The sequence below is a fragment of the Spea bombifrons genome, chromosome 1 (genome assembly GCF_027358695.1).
Source record: "Spea bombifrons isolate aSpeBom1 chromosome 1, aSpeBom1.2.pri, whole genome shotgun sequence".
Lineage (NCBI taxonomy): Eukaryota > Metazoa > Chordata > Amphibia > Anura > Pelobatidae > Spea > Spea bombifrons.
In genome coordinates this window covers 131,660,455-131,682,628 of record NC_071087.1, presented here as the reverse complement: position 1 = coordinate 131,682,628, position 22,174 = coordinate 131,660,455, and the positions used below count along the sequence as shown (strand labels likewise).

Sequence of the window (22,174 nt, the reverse complement as noted above, 5' to 3'; positions counted from 1 at the left end):
ATAAGGAGTCATGGTGTTTCTTTAGTAGATAGGGTTAAGATCGGAGCTAGAACACATACACACTACTAATTTGCAGCATTATGAAAACATTAAGTCATACTGGTGCAGGAGATACAAGAAGCTCTTGTAAGCTTGCATACACATTTCAAATCCAAGCACCCGCCTTAGACTTTTTACGATTTGGTGTCATTTATATTTTCAGTTGATTTTTATGAAATGATGTACTCCAAAGTATTTATTAACCTTTTATTTCCTTGCAAACAGCACATTATTAGTGTATATTTTAAACTGTGTACCCCTGACTGTGAGGGTACAATAACCATGTGATTTATTACTGAAGCGGTATTGAGAAAAATCTAGCTTTTATAATATTGTTCTTCTTCTTTAACTAATCCATGCTCTATATTACGGTGCATTGGACATTTGTTAAAAAAAAAAGAAGAAGAAAGAGAGACTGCAAAGCATAGACATGATTGTTTATCACGGGCTGAAGACACAACTAAGGAGTATTTATCATGTTGCTGGCTGGTCCTGCAGGGCACCTGTATTGTTCTAGGTTTGTGTCTCTCCATCTAAGGCAATTTATCACTCACCCACATATTCTGTCATTGACTATAGCAGCTGCGATGATGGCCTCTTGAAAGCTTGACATATTTATAAAGTGAGGAGACGTGAAATTGTATTTTTTGCCTTGACGACAATAACAAAGATGAAAACGACATGTTCTGTTGCCCCTTATCGTGAAGCAAAGTCCAGTTGGCCAGTGGTCCCTTACTAAGATGGATAGGCTAGAAAGTGTATAAAAGAAATGATTAGGTATTATGTTCCACAGTTCCATTTAGGAAATGACCTTTTGAACCATTGTATATCATCAGTGAAAATGTCATAGTGCACAAAAAGTGTTATGGTTCAGATATTGGACAGCAGACTCCTTGACTTGATCAGTTTGCAACATTTCACATTTTTAGGCTCGGTAATCGTTACTAAACTGTTTTTAGAACTACCAAGCGTCCAAGATCATCTACTATTTACACAAAGAGTAGGGTAGTATTGTCCCATAAACAGGGCCAATCTTGGAGTTTCTGGCTATCCCGCCCCCCCCCCCCCGCACACATGCACATGTTTACCAACTCATTTAACACATCCTTACATCAGCATGAATGTATGAATATACGCATACCATATATTTATTTGGAATCATACTGGTTGTTTTCAAACAAAACCAACAATAATCAAATCAGGAATGTATCAAGTATATTAACAGTATTAAAAGTATACTACCATCATTCATTTGCATTCATATACTACCATTCATTCATTTGCATATACTACCATCATTCATTTGTATTTAAACAAAAAGCAGATAGTCTCTCTCATGCCCATGAGAGAGCCTGGCACAGGAAACTCTTTCGTCTCATGTTCAAACATTACATGTTCATGGAACACTTGATGTAGGGAAAGATAGAATCTATCCTGCTTAGTTTTACCTAATGTTTCCTGCAGTTTCTCTGCCTTCAGTCACACCAGGAGATGCAGGGGTCAGCCAGATCATTGAAAGACAGTTAGTGGGGAAAGGCGCAGCTGTTGATGGACCCCAGATGATGTGTATGCCCTGGGCAAATGTCCCCTTTGCCCTGTGTAATAGGCATACCTGAGAACACTCCAGGTGAAACACAGCTCCTCCGGATCACGGCTAGAAAACTCTGTGTCCTGCAATGTCAGTAGAAACGCCCGCCGACGTCAGCAAGAAGGCCTGCAACATCAGCTGCAAAGATGTTTTTTCCATATTTACCCCACTTTCACTGGCCTCTATAGAGGTTAAGGCAGCTATATGACCCCCTTAACGCATATTCTGCCATTTCTATGCTAAAACCTTTGCATTGCAGAGCAAAGTGCTGGAAGCCTGGTTAGATCCTACTTCCTGGCTTTCCATCGGTTTGGGACCAATATGATTGCAGCCAAAAGAATGCATTGTGAACTCTCATGAATCATTGTAAATTGCTATCTTAAACCTATCTCAAGATTTGGTTTGTTGATCTAGTTGTGTGCCTTGCTACACATTATTATCTCTGGGTTTCATCGAGGTACAGCACTAGTTTCTCTCATCTCCATCCACCCCAACTCTTTGACAACACTGTCTACATAATGTAGACTCCTTTTCTTCCTATTTTAGAGTTAAGAAGCTGCCATCTACCGCTGTCATACACTTATAATGCTCAAAAAGGCCTACACACAATAATATATACAATTTATGACTTTCATGTATTTTCAGTTGAAGAAAAGTATAAAAACGCCGGAGATTCCCTCAAAACATGTACGAAACTGGATCCCGAAGGTACTTGAACAGAGACGGCAGGGCCTGGAATCTTACTTGCAGGTAAAGACAGATGGTTTTCAACTCCATAAATTTGCTATGCATTATAAAGGGCCACCCCAGGAAAATGTATCTGCCGTAATGGCTGTGCTGACCCAATATTATACAAGTTTCAATTAGTAAGGTGACTTTCAAGAAGTGTCACTGATTTAAATATGCTTCATACGGGGCCGATCCAAGCTATTCTTGGAGAAAAAGCTCACTGCATGCTAGAAACAAGGAGCTACTTTCTTATATTCAAAATGGTTGAGTGTTGCATGGTTATTGTGGGCTTGCAAAACATTACTTTATTTTACTGAACTATATTAACATTTTTCAGCAATCATTGCATCCCAATAAATTGAACAGAACATTCCTGTCTTGTAGTCTTGCTAATACTTAAGAATACTTTTTTATGACAGCCCTGTTATTCATGTTAATTAAAGCACTAAAGGTTTATGACTTACTAAACACAAAGATTGTGGTCTATAACGGTGGTTTACGTGCTCTTCCTAATCATGATCTGTGAAAGTTTCATATTGAAGGACAGGAACATTCCCATAGTCCTTGCTGTCTGAGCCATTCCCTTTGCCACAGTCCCCTCCAAGTATACAAAGCTCTTTAATTAAAACTTTTTTTTTGTTTGTGTTTACTAATAAGTATTAATTTCAAAATATATTTCTGTATACTGTTCCCATAAACCAATATGTTGATTCTCAGGATTGGTAAATGTGATCATCATTAACTGCATTAGGAAAAGGTTGAATTATTAGCTTTTGTGGTCAGCTTTTGTAGCCAACATAATTTGGAAGGAGAGAGGTTCCCTGTCTATGTCATAAATTGTTGATAGTCTTTACTTAATTTCCATTCGATAGGACCATCAAGTGCAGTATCACATCCCCTGATGCGTAATGTTTTTATTGACTGAGCTGTGGTTAAACTCCAAAATCGTGAGAATCCTTTTTTTCATTATCCTTGAACATCAAGTTCTTGTCATAGAACATGAATAATTGTGGTGTGCTCGGTACCGATTACAGTCATGTAGCTCAGAGACATTTACTTGTCAGGCTACTTGAAAACAATACGTTTTTTTACCAGAAAAAATGTGTAAATGATTCCGTATGATTCATCTCACCAGAAGGTTGAGAAGGTGTGTAGGCTGACACACATTAAGACGGAGCCTGTTAAAAGTGGATTTTAGTGACCAAGTGTCGTTGCTGTGACTAGTTCCGTAACCCATGGTCTGCATCAAAATCATACATCATGAATTCCTAAGTGTAAGAATTACGCAGGATTCATTTAATTGCCCTAGAGATATAGTTGGTGTCTTCACAAGGTATCTGGTACAATGTACATATGGTAAAGTAAAAGCCATAGAAAAAGCCATATTTAGATGTGACCACTGATTCCTGACACATATCTCTTCCTCCTCACACAGTTTTCTGTCTTGTTTCCTCTGTGTTTCTGTACTCTATTCTTCCATTTTATTACAAATTCTGTCTCTAAGTAAATCCTCCAACCTTCCTGGTGCCCATTGCTTCTGTATATTATGAAGGGCCATCTTTGGCAAACTGTTCTCACAAGTAGGACTAAGCTGGTCCTGCATAATGTAGTTCAGTTAGTGAAGTTCCTTTCAAGAAACCTCTCTGATTTAAGTAAGGGTTATGCAGGGGAATCCAAGGTGGTCTCACTGGGGTTTGTCCTCAATAATGCACAGTGATGTTGGTGAGTTGAGTCTAGAGCGCTCTAAAACTCTTTGCTTTCTCGATTAAAACTCTCTTAAGTTCTCTGATATGCCATTTGTTTTTGCTTTTCATGCAAAAAAAAAAACCCAGCACTGTATCTCAGTGTAAACCAACATTGTAGGGTGGCCATATTATCAAACACATCCTCCCTTAGCAGATCGTACATGTAATCTACATGTAAGCCTGTACGGTTTATCCGCTGAGCCTCTGTCGTAAGCTCCTAGAGGTTCTGGCCTCAATTTCTCCTAAATATTTTGCTTTTGTCAAGAAGAAAACCCCTGAATAAAATGGAACCCAAAGCATTTTGTACTTGTCCACAAAATATTTCAACTCTCTGTTAAAAATGTGTAACATTTTTTCTTCTCTTTTTAAAGAATCTTTCCATCTTTCCATTATATGTCATGGAACAACATTTAAAACTTATAGGCTAGCTCTAAACAGGGGTTACTCTCAGTTTTTAAGGGCCCTAAGCAAAAAGACTGAGAGGGAACATCTATAGGGGCAAATATAATGCCGGTAATACTATACAAACTCATGAACACCGTACTTCTGATCATGGATGTTTTTTTTTGTTAAGATACATTCTAGTTTTAGAGGAACCTTGGACCCCTCCCAGATCCTCTAATGGCCCTGTTAGATTAGAGAGCGCCTTAGAGCCCCAAATGATCTATTTGTATAGTAGCGCCACCTCTGTCTATAACTGTAATTAAACCGTTAAGTACACAGCCTTTTCTTTGAACAAGTAAGCTAATTTAATGGTGTGTAGACTCGATTACAAAAAAATACATCATCCTTCCGGTTCTCGCCTTTGATAAATCTGAAAAATTGCCTGATGCACTTTTTCTAGTAATTATGTGTATTGATTTTCTTTGTAATGCTGTTTAAATAGAAAAATAGAAACTAAATTGGAGTAGCGTCTTCCCACGTAGTCTTTTTTTTTTCCTGTGTTAATGGAATTTAAAAGCGCATCGCAGAAGTGCAAATACATTGTAGCTGAAACGTTTCTATATAGCGGTATCTGATCCAGGCAAAAAAAAAAACCAACACATCACAGGGCTTCCTCGGTCCTTATTAAAACTTTGAATGTTGCGTTAAATAATATTAATGGCCCTGCTTGTAAGTACTTAACAATCCTTTTCCTATACAAGTGAATGTATTGATTGATTTTGAGCACAGTGCTGCGGTTCAGATTATACGACTGATTCTATCGAAACTTTAACAGCGTTTGTTAAGTGCACCACATATCTTTAAATGAATCAAGATGATGATGTGGATTGAGAAAAGCAGAAGACCATCCATCTCTTTTTGATCAGTTAATAACTTGAATCCATCATTGTATATATCAGTTGGGTTCTGTTTATGGGATAAATTCATGTCTCTGGCTGTTTGGAGAAACCCACTGCCTAGCGTTTAGATTAGATAGAGCCTTTCAAAGCACGTTCTGTCTTACCATGGCAATAACATATGTTTTCGATGCTATTAAAGGCCCGTCTGTTCACCCAGACTAGTTGAATTGAGTTTTAAGTAAAAGTGAAGGAGAGAATCTAGCTATGGATTTAATTACATTTTTCAGGTTTTTTTTTAAAGGTTTTTCTGTACCGTTTTTGTTTTCTCTCAAACATTGTGTCTCTAGCACCCATAGGTGTAGAGTGTTTGGTTTGAGCCTTTACCAACCTTGACCATATAAACCCAAAATGGCAACATGGCCTACCTTAACCGGTTTAATGTATTTTGTAGGGAACAGTGGCTATTAGAAACATGTAAAATATCAACCTTTAAAGAGAAGTCATGTGTAAACGTGATACCAATATGTAAAAGTATTCTTTTATAAATTCCAATTTTTATAAAAATGATTGAGCTTATCCATGTCGCATTTATGGTTTAGAAGAGGGAGACATTTTATTTCTTTTCTTTTTTGTAAATGTGTCAATTGTAGACAATGTTGGGTGACTGTCAGGGAATAGTTACTGTTTTATGGTACCTGTGTTTGTTACTATTATTTTTATTATTATTATGTATTTTTTAATCAATTCAACAATTCTGTATTTTATCTATTGCGAATACTGCCCACAATGACACCACTTATATGAAAGCTTTTGATTACTGAGATAAGATTGTAAAGTTACGTTTGCAAATTAAGAATTTGAATTTCCTTCACTGACAAACTTTGGGATTATGTTGAAAGTCAGATTTGTAGAATTTGGAACTCTAGGAGAAAAACTGATACTTGAATCACTTTTAAGTTTGTCTTCACTTTATTCCCTAAAGGGAGAGTCGTTAGGAGAGTTCAACTCCCTCACTTCACTAGATGTGTTGAAGGGTGAACGCTGGCAAGTTTTTCAAAGCAAGGGCCATACTGGCCCTGTATGATGCATAGTTCAATGGCTGAGAAGTCGTCTTGTCGCAAAATTCACTAGCCTTGGTTTTTTATAATGTATAAGTAAGAGTTGAAACCACAACTCTATCCTGTCAGCTCTCATTTTAGTAAATAAAGTCCAAGGTGTTGTGTCTGCAATAGAAAGGGTATAAGTAATATCTCATCTTATAATATTTCTCTAAAGGTCATCTGTGTAAACCATCTAAAAGAGGTGATTATAAAGCTGTTTTTCTTAATTGATACTGTTTTCTTTTGTCTTTGCGTACCTAACGCTGAAGAAATCCACAACGAAGAAATGCCGCAGAGGTCTTTATTGGATTCTTGTTCTTACCTTTTGCTGGTTAATAAAAAGTTTAGGAATAAGCAAGATTGCACGGCCTGCTGTTATTAACGGTCTTTAACTAGGCAAGATTAATGTACATTTCTTTTGCTAATTCTCTCTCCAATTACTTAGCTGATATTAATTCCCTGGCCTTGTTAATTATACCAAAGCACAGTGGGGGAAATTTTACCCATATTTCCACAGCTGGGAATTTGGAGATCGTAACCTTGCCCTCCAGGAAGAAATCTCAGCAGACCAGGCCCTGTGATTTCAGTCCATTTGTTTCGGGATCAAGCCTAATTGCTGTAGACTGGCTGCCAGTGGTAATGCCGGCTTTCTGGTGTACGAGGCATGTACGTTCTTCTGAGAACAAATAAGGAAAGATTAATCGTTTGTTTTGTGTGCGCTCCCAGGAGAAATGCACCTGCTTAATCAAGAAAAATAATTTCTTCTTCTGTTTTGGTTCGGTTTATTTTTCAAAAGGGAATAATTGCATAAAAACGAAGACAGAAGGGTGCGTATTGTGAAAATATTGCAGGGTTTCCAGAATGCTGCGGTGAAATAAATGTATCACGGCAGAGAAATTAATAGGTATTGTTCACATTTCTCATAGTAAGTAACTTGGCAGTTGGGTTTTTATTCAGACTAATACTGTTTTGTTGTATCCCCATTTGTTTTGTCTGTGCCTAGAGAAATCCAATCAACAAGACAATAGTAAAAAGAAGAAAAAAAAAACAGTTTCACAAATTGCTCTTAATTGCTAAAGCACAATGTAGACTAAACATTGTTTCCAATTACGGGACATGGTCAAAGTAACCACCATTAATTCTGTTCTTTCCGGTCTGATAAATAAGCTATCAAAATGGAGCCGATTCATTGGAAGCCGTTAGTTTTAGATTTAGCCTCAAACAAGTTCAAGATGGAATTAACCTGGAAGAAATCGACACAACATTGAAGGGAAGAATGTATTTTGACAATGGTAGTCATATGCTCTCTGAGGCACTCTCTGGTGGCCCTCTGGAGCTGTATATACCCACATTAACCTTACTTGGCAGCTGCACTGAGGACACTTATGGATTACTAGGATGGCAGGGAGATCCGTTGCTCCACTTGCATGCTCTCTTTACTGACTCCTATAGGGCTGCTACCATACCAAGACTTCAAATCCAGGATCCCGCAATGTCTCCAATGGCTGCCAATGGGAAGTAGCTGGTACAGAGTCTGTGGGTGGTCAGGGCCACCAGGAGATCAAAGGCTTACCCAGAGAACCAGATATTAGCTGATATTCCCCTAGCCTCGTGAACAAAACTATGTCCTTAAGTATGCTTGTGTTTGTCGCCTGCGTGGATTGGATGATTCTAAGCCAGAAGTTTAGTCTTCTGCATTCTACAATGCAAAAGCCCCTTGGGCTGCTTTGGCCAATCATAATCCCCTCCAACCATGCTTTTAGCATCGGTAGAGTTCAGGTTTATCTCACAGTACTGGAGATTAGACAGTTGCGTAGAATGCAAGTAAAATACTTTATAACACACTCACCTAATGACTGTCCTGACTTTATAAAGCATTAGTCTGGATCTGCTTTTTTTGGCAGGTGACTACGAGGTCACAGCAGTTTCCGTGTATGTATTCTTGTAGAACAGAACAGTTATTTTTGTTCCTAGCACTTCCCATTGTAAATCTAAACACATTAAATAATATATATGATATATATATATATATATATATATATATATATATATATATATAGATAGATAGATAGATATAGATATATATTTATATATATAATGGGGATATTCACTATAAACCACGCAATTGTTACAAAGTGTTTTTTTATTCCACACTTTCTTTAAATATATATTATCATGGGAAAATGTTTGCTACCACAATAACTTTATATATCCGTAGGATTTGATATGTCTTTATTCACACAAAAATGGGATTTTTGGGGTTTAGAGTATTTGAGATGTGAATGAGTTGCCACAGCTCTACCTGGGGTAAGGGTTCTTTTGTTGCCAAGGTTTAGACATTAATGGCTGTGTGTTGAATTATTTTGAGGGGACAGCAAATTTTCACTGTTATACAGGCTGTACACTCACTACTGTACATTGTAGCAGAGTGTCATTTCTTCAGTGTTGTCACATGGAAACTTATAATAAAATATTTGTACTCACTTTTGTGAGATACTGTAGCAGACTTGGCCAGATCCTGGTGAATTGAGCTGTCTCCTCAGTAATTGCATTAGCGAAGTTTTTTTTTTTGTGTGAATCCTCTCCCTGCGGAATTGTGTAAGGACCAGATGTCAAGAAGTAAAAAATGAAGAATCTTTTTGACAATGCATGGGCTACATTAAAAAGTTCATTTTGTGAAAATGTGTCAGGTTTGGACGCCAAAATAAATGCCTCGAGTGCGTAAAACAGGGAGCGTTGTGACCCCTGAAGGAAAAATCAATGGCGATTCATATTTCATATGTCAGTAATTGCCTGCGAGAGCAGGATGGCTGTTTGGGATAGAGAGGGCCTCTTGCAAGCACTATTTTATTATTTCCTTCCACAGCAATGGCTTGTAGCATGTAAAAACACCTATAGGAGCATATGGCAAATAGTCCCAGCCATTTTTCCTCCTTGCACATTTCCATATAAATTCCCTCCATTTCTTGTACCTCCTGGTGGCATCTATTCCTTTTTGATATTCCCGTCACAAGATTGATCTATAGATATAAGAAAGGGAGGCTGGCAAAGTTGTATTGCTATATAGGTGCATATAATAAATCTGTCCACATATCTCTCTCAATCTACGATGTCCAGGGCACACTTTGTGTTGTCTCTTACCACTTTGGGAAGTCTCTTCCTACGTATGTCTCTTACGTTGTCCGCCTGTTTACTATGTTTTCTCTGCTCCACCTCTTTGTTCTTCTTTTTGACTATCTTTACTATTGTTTTATTATTACTATTTTATTGTAACCCAGAGTAATTATATGAAAATCATATTAGTTATGGAACTTGTGATTTTTGCCTTTCTAGATAACCTGAAGCATAGGGACGATCAAGATCATTTATACTGTATTTGAAAAAAAATGCACCCATCTTGCGCAGGGGCAAAGATGTCATCTTAATAGGGAAAATGTCACTCATTTTATGGATTACAGTTAGGTCAACAAAACTTTGGCAGCATTGATTAACTTGATAGTGAGTACAACAGTACATTTATCACTTATGGCCATGCTGCAGAAAATCTAATAAGAGGCGGACAATTCCCTTTAGAGCAGTAACAGGTTCAGTGTGGTTAGCAGTGCATACAGTGGAAATTTCTGTGTTTAAATTATACTCGTGCAGCCCGCTGGCTCCGAGACTCATAGATACTGTTAGTACTTGGCCAAAGCTTGGATCATTCCAAAGAGCAAATCTAAATGAATTTTAATATATATATATATATATATATATATATATATATATATATATATATATATACACACTTGGTTGCCATATAAAAACCTGGAAGCTTGCTCTTTAGGTGTCTGAGATCTTTAGTGCCAACCTTTCAGGTGCCCAAACCAGGGCAACTTCACTGGGGGGGCATGGCTATAGGTAGGGCAAGGGGCACCTACCCTGCATACGATGTCATATTCAGGCTACAGAACATCACAACAAGGCCAGATGGGAGCTGTAATTAAGGTCTGTGTTGGATTAAGGTTGCTTAGAAATAATATTACTGTAGCTTCATCATGGCTATAATTTGTCTATAACGTGTTTGTGGCAAAATACAGCTCTCATTTGGATAACAATGCTATTAGTTATTATTTCAGTAAAAGAATTTGTAGCTTTTTGACTTGTAATTTGTAGCTATGTGTGAGAAAAACTATAGGAAAGATATCCAAGCAGGCTCAAATCACTAAAGAATAATGTTAAGTGACGCTTAAAAAGGAAGAGAATTCAGTTAAAATAAATGTAAGTTCAATAACGGAATCTTTGTGGTGCAGAACAATTCATCATTGTCTGTCCCTGTACTGGAAGCAACGTACATGTTCTGGCAGGACTGAAATGCCTGTATGACGGGCAGAAAATCATATCGGATTTACTAGCTAAACTAGTGCCAATTCCCTGTAGAAGAATCTTGTGTTGTGCTAATATACTGTAGTGTCAATCCAATATTAAAATTCCAGAAATAGACATTGCGAAAACAAGAGGATCGTGGTCTTGAGTGTCTCAATGCTGCCTTTTGGAGAAAGATCGACCCGTACAAATGTCTTCAACACAAACTATGCTTCTTTTGAAGGGAGGTTGAGTTTGTTACTTTCGAAAAGTATGATGCTTCACAGGGATTGTCAAAAGAGACTCAGGGAATCATGGTTTCTTACAAGTAACCCCACCGGCTGCCCTATTGAACAGGCTTCCTATTGATTACCTCTCACCCTGGCATCACAACTACTCTTAGGATTCAATTTTTTTTTGTTGTTTTGCATATTTTATTGATCGGAAGTGGTAAATGAGCATCAGGCGTGCAAAGAGACGATGAATTGTTTACTTGCATAAAAATAACCTTTCAATAAAAGAAGATGCATGGCTTACACTTTTGGTGCTGTTTCGCTGGCCGAAGCAGATGGCATTCAGCTACTATTGATTGTCCCCCGTCTTACAGAGTGTTTAAGCGTGCTCGTCCTTTTTGGAGGGGTCTCATTTTAAGGAAGCACAATAAGAAGGAAATGTTAGATGAAGATGACTTTGTTTCTTCACAAGTCATTTACATTCTCTGTGACCTTTGACTGTGATTCCTTAATGACAGACTTTTGTTGTCGTATTGGCAAGCTTTCTTTAAGACACACGCCTAGGAAAACATATTTTTTCTTAACATCAAATCAGATGTTACTTTTAGCTGCAGAACTGAAAATGTTTCTAAGTCATGGTCTTTTCAATTGAATCTTAGATGTTTAGTTAGTATTGTGTTATTTTATGTACCATGTTGTACAAATGGTTTTACTTATAATGTGTTGCCGTATGGAGTATTTAAGTCACTTTCATTATTCCATTATTCTTGTTCTTGCGTTCAAATTCAAATAGATCAATCATTTGGTTTTACCGACTCAAGTCTATCCCAAGTGTGAAGGTTGCCCAGGGGAGGTGCATTGCTGTCAACCCTGTAACAAGTATAGAGGATGGGGACTGAGGGATATGCTAGCCAAGACCTCAGGTGTCTTTGTGTAAGTGCAAGATACAGACTAATGGATCAATATCCCAAATGGGCACCAAAAACACTTTTTTAAGTCATTCTTTATTTCACGGGTGGGCAGTAATATGCTTTGTGGGAGGCGTTTCAGTAAAGTCCCCATAGGCATCAGTCACTTGTACCTATTCCAGCTGTTTTCTCCATATAAACTTTGCAAACCCAATATGAGGGACTGTGCCAGTATAACGTGAGGTTATCCTGAAACTAGAATGTTTTAGTTGCTAGTGAAGGTGATCTACCGTTCCAACATGTATTATATTTAGTTTATAAGATCTGCGGTGTAATGATTTCATATTTTAATAAACAATAAATGCCTATTAAAAATCCACTAAATATGGTTACCATGAGGAAAAACATCTTAACGTCCTTGTCTTGGCCACTCCATGGTTATTCATCCACATTGTTTTATCTCTACCTTATGGTTATAAGTTGGTGATTGTTGCTTGGTCAAGGCAGCCTTTTGTAGTGTGAGGAAACGGAGAGCACTTTAGGACAATAAATTGGCTCTGCTGCCGGCTGCCATCGATCTCATCTTCCATGAGATGAGCATTTAAACTCCAAAACAATGACACTGTTTGACAAACAAAAACACAATCTATAGGTCATTTCAACAAATCATTTTTGTGCTAAATCTGAAAAGATGACCATTTCCTTATGTATAATATCTGTGCACATTTCTATGGAATCTGCAAGTGCTGTATGAATAAAGACAATAGACACCGCATGTTGTTATTAATGTAGAATAAGTAGATGTACTGAATGAAAGCTGAGGGACATTCATCAGCACCATAATATGATGGCAACCTGGAAATAATCTTCTCATTAACTCTACTGCATCCTTTTATCACAACCTAATTCCTGACTTCTCGAGCAATGCATAATCTTCACATTTGTAGACAGACCTCCATGAACCTTTAATGGTCATGCTATCCAGCTTTTACTAACTTCTATATTTCACCCTTACAATTTAGTTTGCTTTTGGGTGGCTACCTACCCAACTTTTTGGTACTAACCAAATTATGCTGCCTTATATCCCAGTTCAGCTCCTTATGTTATACCTCCTGCATATTATCCCCACAGTTTTGTGCATTTTATTGTCCCTTAGCTCTATGATGTATCTACCAGAAAAAGGAGCATAGGGTAGAGAGGGACTGCTTCTCCAAAAGAGGAACATGTCATAGTTAATGCCTGAGATTTTGCATTTATCCTTTTTTACTTATTCATTCCAAATTTGATCGTTCCTTAATACAAACAATTCATTTGTTTTTATTTTTTAAAAGTAATGTCAGCAGCGTTTTATGAGGTGGTGGCTTGTTGTGCGTGTTAAAACAGCGTAATTAGAAATATTTACAAAGAATCTTCACAATGCATTGTAGAACTACACAAACCTTGGGACAATGGGTCCCAGGTATAGTTTATTGGAAATATCTGTATTCAAATGGTCTTTGATAAACAGTAGCGGAACATTCTTGACATGTATATCAGAAAGAACATGATTCTGTAGGCCACGGACATCAGGTAAGAGTTCATGAATGAGAAATGTAATCATTAAAGAGGACTATTTTGTACTTATTATAGATACAAATGTGTACCAGAACTGTGCTTCACAGAAGTGGCTGAAAAAGCACACTGCATTTTAAGCCTCATTTTGCAGCCAACAGCTGCTTTACGCCACAATTGTGATCTTTAAGTGATCCCCGTGGTGTTTGGAAAAGAGAGACTGCAAGGGCCAACAATTCATAGCAGTTAGCCTTTATCAGAGACTAGCCCTGTTAACAGCATTCAGGGGGAACTAAAGAAAGAGATCAATCATACTAAGAACTCCAAGCAGTGCTCATTTAAAGTGAAAAGTGCATTGTGGAGAGCTATCCATTTAACAGAAAGGGGGATGGAGGGGCGGCTGGAGAGAAAGTGCCGTAATGGTGACAAATTGCCACTTTTCGAAAGGGCAGAAATAGATGTAAATATCTACGACTTAAGACAACCAACTGTTCCAGATCCCAGACTTTTTCTACATATTTTATAAGCATTTAAAAAAATGAATGTTGTTTCCGAACAATAGAAAGTAATTGAGATCCCAGAAGCATTCAGAGGCTGTTATCTAGACTTTTTTTATAAGAAGCATAAAATGCACATTGGGATTATTTTATGTTTTTTATTTTTTTTCACCCTTAATAAAATAAACTTGACCGTGGTTGTAAAAACCATGAAAAGTATTACAACTATATAGCAGTTGCCTTAACCCATCTCGTGTAAATGTCTGCATAAATTATCATTGCTAGGTATATAATATGTAATTACCAACAACAAATTTTTGTTACTCATTTTATGTTTCCATATATATTAGTCAATTCATCTTGTATAGAGAAAAGGTGCACATATAGTTGACAGAGCATTGCATTGCAGATTTGCCCAATCCAGTGGCATGAAGGAAGTGAACCTGATTCCAAGATGACACTTTCTAAGGTCAAACTTGTTCAAACCTCAAATGGTGTTTTTACCAGGTGGTGCAAGATCCAAGACTGTCTCATTTCCATTGCGTAGAATCCAAAAACCGTAGACAATGTGTTGCTGGCAGGGGCTTTAAACAGGCCTGCAACATACCAACTATACATAGTCTATGCATACTCATACACTTGGGCTTGTGTGGCATCATGCCCAGTTTCCATCCACATTACTGGGCAGGCAGCATGATATTCTAAATCCCTTCACTTATATCCACTGTGGTGCTTGTGTGTGATTAAGTTGAACTGTAAAATGCCAGATTTTCAGTGTTCAGAGTGGGGCGCACATAGGGGGGAACTGGGGGATGGTCCGCCCCAGGTGCCAATCATCAAGGGGCACACAGGGGCAGGCTGTCCCTGGGCGGGTCCAAAACTGTTTTTATTTGTGGACAAGACCAGGAAGACAGGAATACAGCAGTCATGTAACGTGAGGCTATGTGACTCTGCAGTTAAATGCAAGGCTTCTCATAGCCAGAGGGAAACCTGTGGTTGTGGTAAGAGGGTAAGGGAAGGAGTATTCATGTATTACTGTATGTATGTTAGATTTAGAGTGTATAAGTGTTTATGTGTGAGCATGCATGTGTGTATGAGTATGAGTGTGTATGTGTAAATATGTGAGCATGGATGTGTTTGCTATATGGACAAAAGTATTGGGACACCTGACCATTACACCAACATGGACTATTATGACATTGCATTCTAAATACATAGATATTAACATAGGTCCCCCCCTTTGAAGCTATATCAGCTTCCACTCTTCTGGGAAGGCTTTCCACAAGACTGTGAATTTTTTGCCCATTCATCCAGTAGAGAATTTATGAGGTCAGGCACTGATGTTGGAGGAGGAGGCCTGGCTCACAATCTCTTCTAGTTCATCCCAAAGGTGTGTGTTAGTGGATATGTGCATGTGTTTTGGCATGAGTGTGTCCATGCAAATGTGAGATTGTGTATAAAATTGTGTGTGAGTGCATATGTGGGTTACCAGGAGGGGAAAGGGGCAGGTGGATCCACTTGGGTTGCCAAATACTCTACATATGGCCCTGGGCAGTAGTGTAAGGTGGTGCTATGGTGTTACCAGTAGGAGGAGTATATAAAAGGCAGGGGAAATTTTATATATATATATATATATGTATATATATATATATATATATATATATATATATATATATACACACTTGATTGTTTGTTTTCTTTTTTGTCTTAAGCTGTTTCATACACTATAAGTCTGGCTTATTTTCAGCGCTGCAGAATATGACCGACCTGTATAAATCAATCTTTAATAAAGTAATAATGTTGCCCTAAAGATTTCTAAAGCTCGGTTTACCCAGTGTAAGAAAATAGCAGCAGCTGTAATGCTAAATCACCTTGTTAAAACAAATACAAACATTGTTGTTTTTTTCTATGTGCACAATAACAAATTACAATCTTCTAAGAGTGCCTGGGGATCATCACCATCCCAGTCCAGGTGGAACAATCACTTTTATACAGTTTTATCTTCACGGGCAAACAGACAGCAGCTAGACACTTTCAATGCCCTTTTCTTATAATTTGCCCAGTTTCTTAGGGGCACTTTATGAATGACTTTCTATGGGCTAAGTGGGAAGAGGCGTTTCATTCTTGATGATACATATCTCCATGCTCCGTGGAAACCTTGTTCACAAATCTCTAAAGGTTAGCCAAAGCGGTCTTGTTGAAGTTTTCAAGAAGATACTTTGTTACAGTTATAATTGGCTGATGAGTAGGTTTGGCCCTAACTAGAATGCTTTTTGTTCGATTTCTCGGCATCCCTTTTGAAGATGTGTCACGGTTTCTGCTGGCTCTGGTGACAATTTTCTAAAAAGCAAACTCCAGGGAAATCATTACGCTCTTTACATGTCTTCTTTTTACAGAACAGCATGATCCTGTGATATTTTAACACGGTTTTCCACAGCGTGATGGCATCTAGCTAAGGTTAAAGCCGAACAAGTCCCTCTGTTATTTTGTGACTGTATTTCAGCCACTGAAGAAGAAGAGATACCTGACAATTAAGTGCTTCTGTTGTCAAAATTGGAACATGTTGAGCCAATCAATGGTGTCCACTGGGAACGCAGTTTTGCGAGAAATGATTAGGCAAGGAGAAAAAATGTGTGGCATGGTGGCATTTTAGAATATGACTATAACAGTGGATGTTTTCGGCAACTGTAAACACGGGTCATTAAATCTTTTCTCTTACTTTGGAATCTGATTCTGGGAAACGGTTTAACTTATATGCATCAACATTGTACATTAATCAATACAGGTAAGTGGAGGGATATTCTCACTTTTATGCATTTTACACTAGAAGGGGGCATATATGGGATCAATATAAAAACCTAATATCCACTATATTTGTCTATTTGATGATAAAGCCTGAGTCCATTGACCCCACAGCCCACTCTTTATTTTATATAATTTATTATGTAAATATGTATATATATATATATATATATATATATGGTAATAGTATAGCACACACAGTATTAATATGCTATACTTTTATTTTAAGTATTCATGGGTAGCAGGGCAAGCCCAAGACATAATGCTGTCTGGGGTGAAGTTTAAAATGCTGCCCCCCCCATTATCTACCCTTCCTCTCCCTCCCTATTATCTACCCTTACTCTCCATCCCTCCCTATTATCTACCCTACCCCCCCTTTGTACTTACCTTTCAGCAGTCCTGCGGCGAGTGTCCCTGCTCGGTCTCGGTGCCGGCTTGTAATGCTGAGCGCCGGAAATGATGTCATCTTCCGGCGCTCAGCATTACAAGCCGGCACCGAGCTAGAGGGCTCGAAGAGGAGAGAGAGGGGCGCCGAGCGGGTACTGACAACTTGGAAATCGAAAACCACTTGGCGCCCTCTCTCTTTTCCGCTTTAAAAAAAAAATGGCTTGGGGCGGCAAAGTGCCGCCCCTTCAAAAGTGCTGCCTGGAGCAATTGCCCCACTGTGCTCCATGGTAGGGCCGGCCCTGATGGTTAGCTAAAGCGACTTTCCCATTGGATTATTTAACTGCAACCAGTGATTCTTTCAAAATGTATTTATTAAATAGGTAAATATTTATCAATCATTTCTCAAATATACTACTTCTCTGACATTTTATAAAATGGTTTAATTCACATCCATGCGTGAATTAATTCATTAGAGCATATAGTGTCTTATCTTTGCAGTATATGTGCCGTGGCAGTGAAGCATTATAATACCTGAGGACTTTCTAAATGAGCTGATCCGGAGACTCTTGACTCTTAACCCTTGAATAACCTGTTAAGTAGTGACTCATCGAAAATAGCTCAACTACCGATCCTCATTGAAACCTTGATTTGTAATTATTTAAAGTTGTACTTAATTGAGTCACCTGCAATTCAAGCAGGGATATCAACCATAACGCACTGGTGGTAAAATAACTAATTGTGAGTCTTAGATCTCATTGCAGCAGTGTAGACTATGAAGGAATCAACTCCAGAATGTGCGAGCCTGAGAATCTGCCCCTTCATCCTGTGATTGGGGCAAAAACCTGAAATTCGGGGTCAATAAGTCAGCATTGGTGTCTACAAGCCTTCAAGTTCAGACTGGACTTGTTATTTGCCTGTGTTGTGACATTGTACATCTGGGTAATTTAAAAGTCAGTTATTGTACGAAGTATGTTAAGGTTTGCTTTTAAACTCAGTTTTAAGGCGCGTATGGAAAGCCGTCAGATGGTTACATTTCGTAGGCGTTTGCGATACAAGTTTTCTGAAAAGAACGTGCTTGTGTTATACTTTAAGAAGTGTCTGGCAAGTTTGCTACAGCATTTACTATAACTTTAACTATCCCCTAATGCGTAGCTGTGAATAGCTTCGCATTACATCCATGACCTGTCTTTCCTCATTATCAAATATACTATAGATGTGGTCAGTGCATCGTAAGCCGATCTGTCAAGTTAAAACAAACAACTCACATTGTTAACATTTCCTAAATCATGCATTAATAAAACCAGAGTAAGTCTCCTAACCCACAGGAGATTTCCTTTTTCTCAGCGCAGTGATGGATTGGATTCCTTCAAGGCTGAGTAATGAAATAGCATCAGACTTTGAAACTGAACAGGTTATTATTTTTTTTTTTTTGCTTCTTAAAGAAAAAATGAAAACAATCACAGAGGAGGGTGTTCACCTTACTCTTTAATAGAGTAGCCACTTAACATTAGTTGGCAGAAATCTACGGTCAGATGGGACGTGTAGCTTACATGTGAACCTTATGGACCTGAGAACATTCCAAGATGGATTGTTCAGAGTTCCCTCTCTTCTCTGGGTGTGGCTGTGGTAAGAGGGTGGGGCTACATCAAAGTTGACTTTTAAGGGGTGGGCCAAACCGACTGTCACTCCCCTACCTGGAGATTGAAGACAGCCCCTGGGAGGCAGTGCTTTACTCGGAGACTCCAGGTCAAACATGCCAAGTTCCCAGTTCTGAGCATGTGCAGGGCTGGATTAACGGCCGTTCTGACTGGTCCATACCTTTCACTTCCCTTACTGACGTTGCACGTCCGGAAATGGCATCACTTCTCTGCACACAGTGGCAGTAAGGGAGGATGACTGCCACGGGACCCAGTTCGATCGGCACTCAGTGAGGGAGCCGCAGGAGGATGCGATAAGTACTGTGTAAATGTGTGTGTATTTAAACGGTCAAAAGTTTTAGAACACTACCATTTTTCCAGTTTTTATTGAAATTTACGCAGTTTAATGTTTCAATGTGTTCTGAAATTAAAGCATAGAACAAATAAACAATTGGACATAAAAAAAAATAATAAAATCATTTACCTTAACAAAATATATTTTTGATTCATCATGTAGCCACCTTTTGCAGGTAGAACAGCCGAACACACCACACACTTGTGGCATTCTTTCCGCAACGGAAATCAAATGTTGTTCTGAAAGTTCTTCCCAGTACTGTTGCACTTGTAGCTTTCTTTACTTTCACCCTTATGTCCAGTTCATACCAAAGCAGCTTAATGCGGTTTAAGTCTGGTGTTTTTCAGTTTTTTGATAACCTAAACTTTTTTTTTATTGCCTCTGGCTGTTTACTGCTTACCATTTTGGAATTTCACTGGACTTGTACTGCGTAAATTTCAATAAAAACTGGAAAAATGTAAAACTTTTCGACTGTAGTGTGTGTGTGTGTGTGTATATATATATATATATATATATATATATATATATATACACACACACACCACTGGTCAAAAGTTTTAGAACACCCCCATTTTTTATTGAAATTCCAGCGTATTTTACTATTATATTATACACAAACACACAATACGTGTAGAAAGTACACAATTTTAGCAGAAGTTTACACAGGTTATTTTAAGTCAAAACGGCAGAGCTCTTCTACCCGCACCCTCCAATGTGGAGAGGACCTTCCCGGGAAGCTCTGCCATATTGGTGGTAGCTCGTCTGGCGGTTATGTCCGCAGAGATGCAGACAAAGAAAGAAGAGAAGACGAAGAACAAGAAATGCATTGAATTAAAATGGGACCTGTTTTTGCATCTTGCCAAGCTTGGTGTATAGATCAAACCTCTTCCACGTCCGAGTGTAGTGCTGTGAATATCTTCATAACCGATTATCTTTATTTAAATAATGCTCTATAAATTATTAAGTATGGTCTGAGTAGTCGTAACAATTTATTAGAATATAACAGGTCTTACGGGCTATCATTTCTCATTCCAGACTATCATTGTTGAAAATGAAGAACTACCCAAAATTTTTCTCGATTTCTTGAATGTTCGCCATTTGCCTTCTCTGCCGAAGGCTGAAAGTTGTGGGTAAGGCATAACTGGTATGTGCAGAACACTGGAGAGAGTGCTAAGAAAACATTATTTGGATAAAAAGAGCCTTCCATGTTAAAGCCACTCATATTTTAAGTAATTTGTCAAGAGGTGATTAGTAATATAAATACATACCTAGAATTTTTTTTTTTTACTGTGCTTAATAGGCATCCCCATCCCATCGTAAATAACATATTAAATATCTAGTAACTAATTGGGTTGGCAGAATTGTATATCGTATGAGGTTGGTCTATAACAAACACACCCTCTCCCAAATTTTCTGTTGGATTTTTAAGCCGTTCTTCATAGACTTTTGTTAGTCGATTTACCCATTCTTAGGTATAAATGGCTTTTTGTTCAATTTTCTACCAACAGACTGGAAGTTAAGAGTGCCATTTTCATGAATTCCAATGCATTTTGCACAAACTGGAGCATCCATTGTTAAGAGACTTTTGCTTCCTCTCCCAGTTGCCTCTGCTTAAACATTAGTATGTAAGCTCTCATTTCTGTCACCGAACCAACAGCATATTGCATGTTTTCTAGCAAAACATCAATGTTCAGGTAGTGTATGGGTGAGTGACCAGAATGGGAGTTCTACTAGGCATGTGCTAAAAGCATATTGAGGTATGCTCCTTACTTTCACTAGAGGCAGCTGGGAGGAGTTAAGTTAGAAAGAAGTCTCATTGTCTCCAATAACTAAAGAATGTCTGCAATGAATTACATGCAGTACAATACACTGGAACCCACGGAAAACGTCAATATCCATTTCATATGAAAATAGGGCTAATTACTCCTTTAATTCAGTACATGTGAAAGCTGTCATTTTTTTTAATATTAATTCACAATGCAAATTGTATGTTACAGATCCATTGAAGATATTGATTCAGAGGAACCAAGGTATATTTTATTTTTTCCCATTCCAACTTTAGTTGCGATAAAATGAAAGTAGCTCTTTTGTATTTTATTTTGGGGTTGTATTCACTAAACCCAGTGTTTTTTTCAGTTGAATAAACAGTTTAATTCTTTGACTTCACCATGCATTATGAAAGAGCTGCCTTAGTTGGATATCTTCAGTGTTTTCTAAGGTTAATTTAAGATGTTGTTGTACAGCATTGAAAGATTTTCATCTTATTTAACCCCTTTGTGACCAATCTTAGCTATATCCGTGGATGTAATTGGCTGTAGCAGCAATTGCATGTATGGAAGTGCAGGGGATCTGCTTTGGACTGCAATTGCGGCATTTTGGGACCTAGAGGAGCAATGACGTACCTGGTACAACATTGGTAGAAAAAAAAATGGTCCCATAATGCTGCAATTGCAGTCTACAGCAGAAACCCTGCACTTCCATACATGTAATCTGTGCTACAGGGAATCACATGCGCAGATATAGTTAAATGACAAAAGCAGTGCATGTAAACAGTGCCTTTCTCTCTCTTTTGTACTTCATTTGTTCTCACTGTGATCGACTCCCAGACCCAGGTTTGAAGAAAACAAACAAACAAAATAAATAAATGTAAACTATATATATATATATATATATATATATATATATATATATATATATATAGTTTACATTTATTTATTTTGTTTATATATATATATATATATATATATATATATAAAATAAAATATATTTATTTTTAAATCAAGTTGACAAATATATTTTTAGTATTTTTTATGTTTATACTAACTGTGGTAAATTACATTTCTGTAAAATTGGGAGTGTTTTTTATACTATTTGTTTTAAATTATAAAGTCTATTTGTCCCGAAACAAATATGGGTACATTTAATGAGAAAGAGGCAAATGATAAAAAAAACCTTGTATTTAACACAGTTTGACCAGTG

General features: G+C 37.8%; 1 protein-coding gene across 1 annotated transcript in view; it reads left to right on the top strand.

Annotated features, from left to right (window-relative positions):
* Window positions 1-22,174, top strand: part of SNX24 (sorting nexin 24) — a 53,719-nt gene that overhangs the window by 26,850 nt on the left and 4,695 nt on the right. Inside the window, exons 3-5 of the mRNA XM_053473982.1 lie at window positions 2,273-2,377; window positions 20,231-20,325; window positions 21,193-21,225. Coding sequence (XP_053329957.1) covers window positions 2,273-2,377; window positions 20,231-20,325; window positions 21,193-21,225 — 233 coding nt within the window. The remainder of the gene's footprint in view (window positions 1-2,272; window positions 2,378-20,230; window positions 20,326-21,192; window positions 21,226-22,174) is intronic.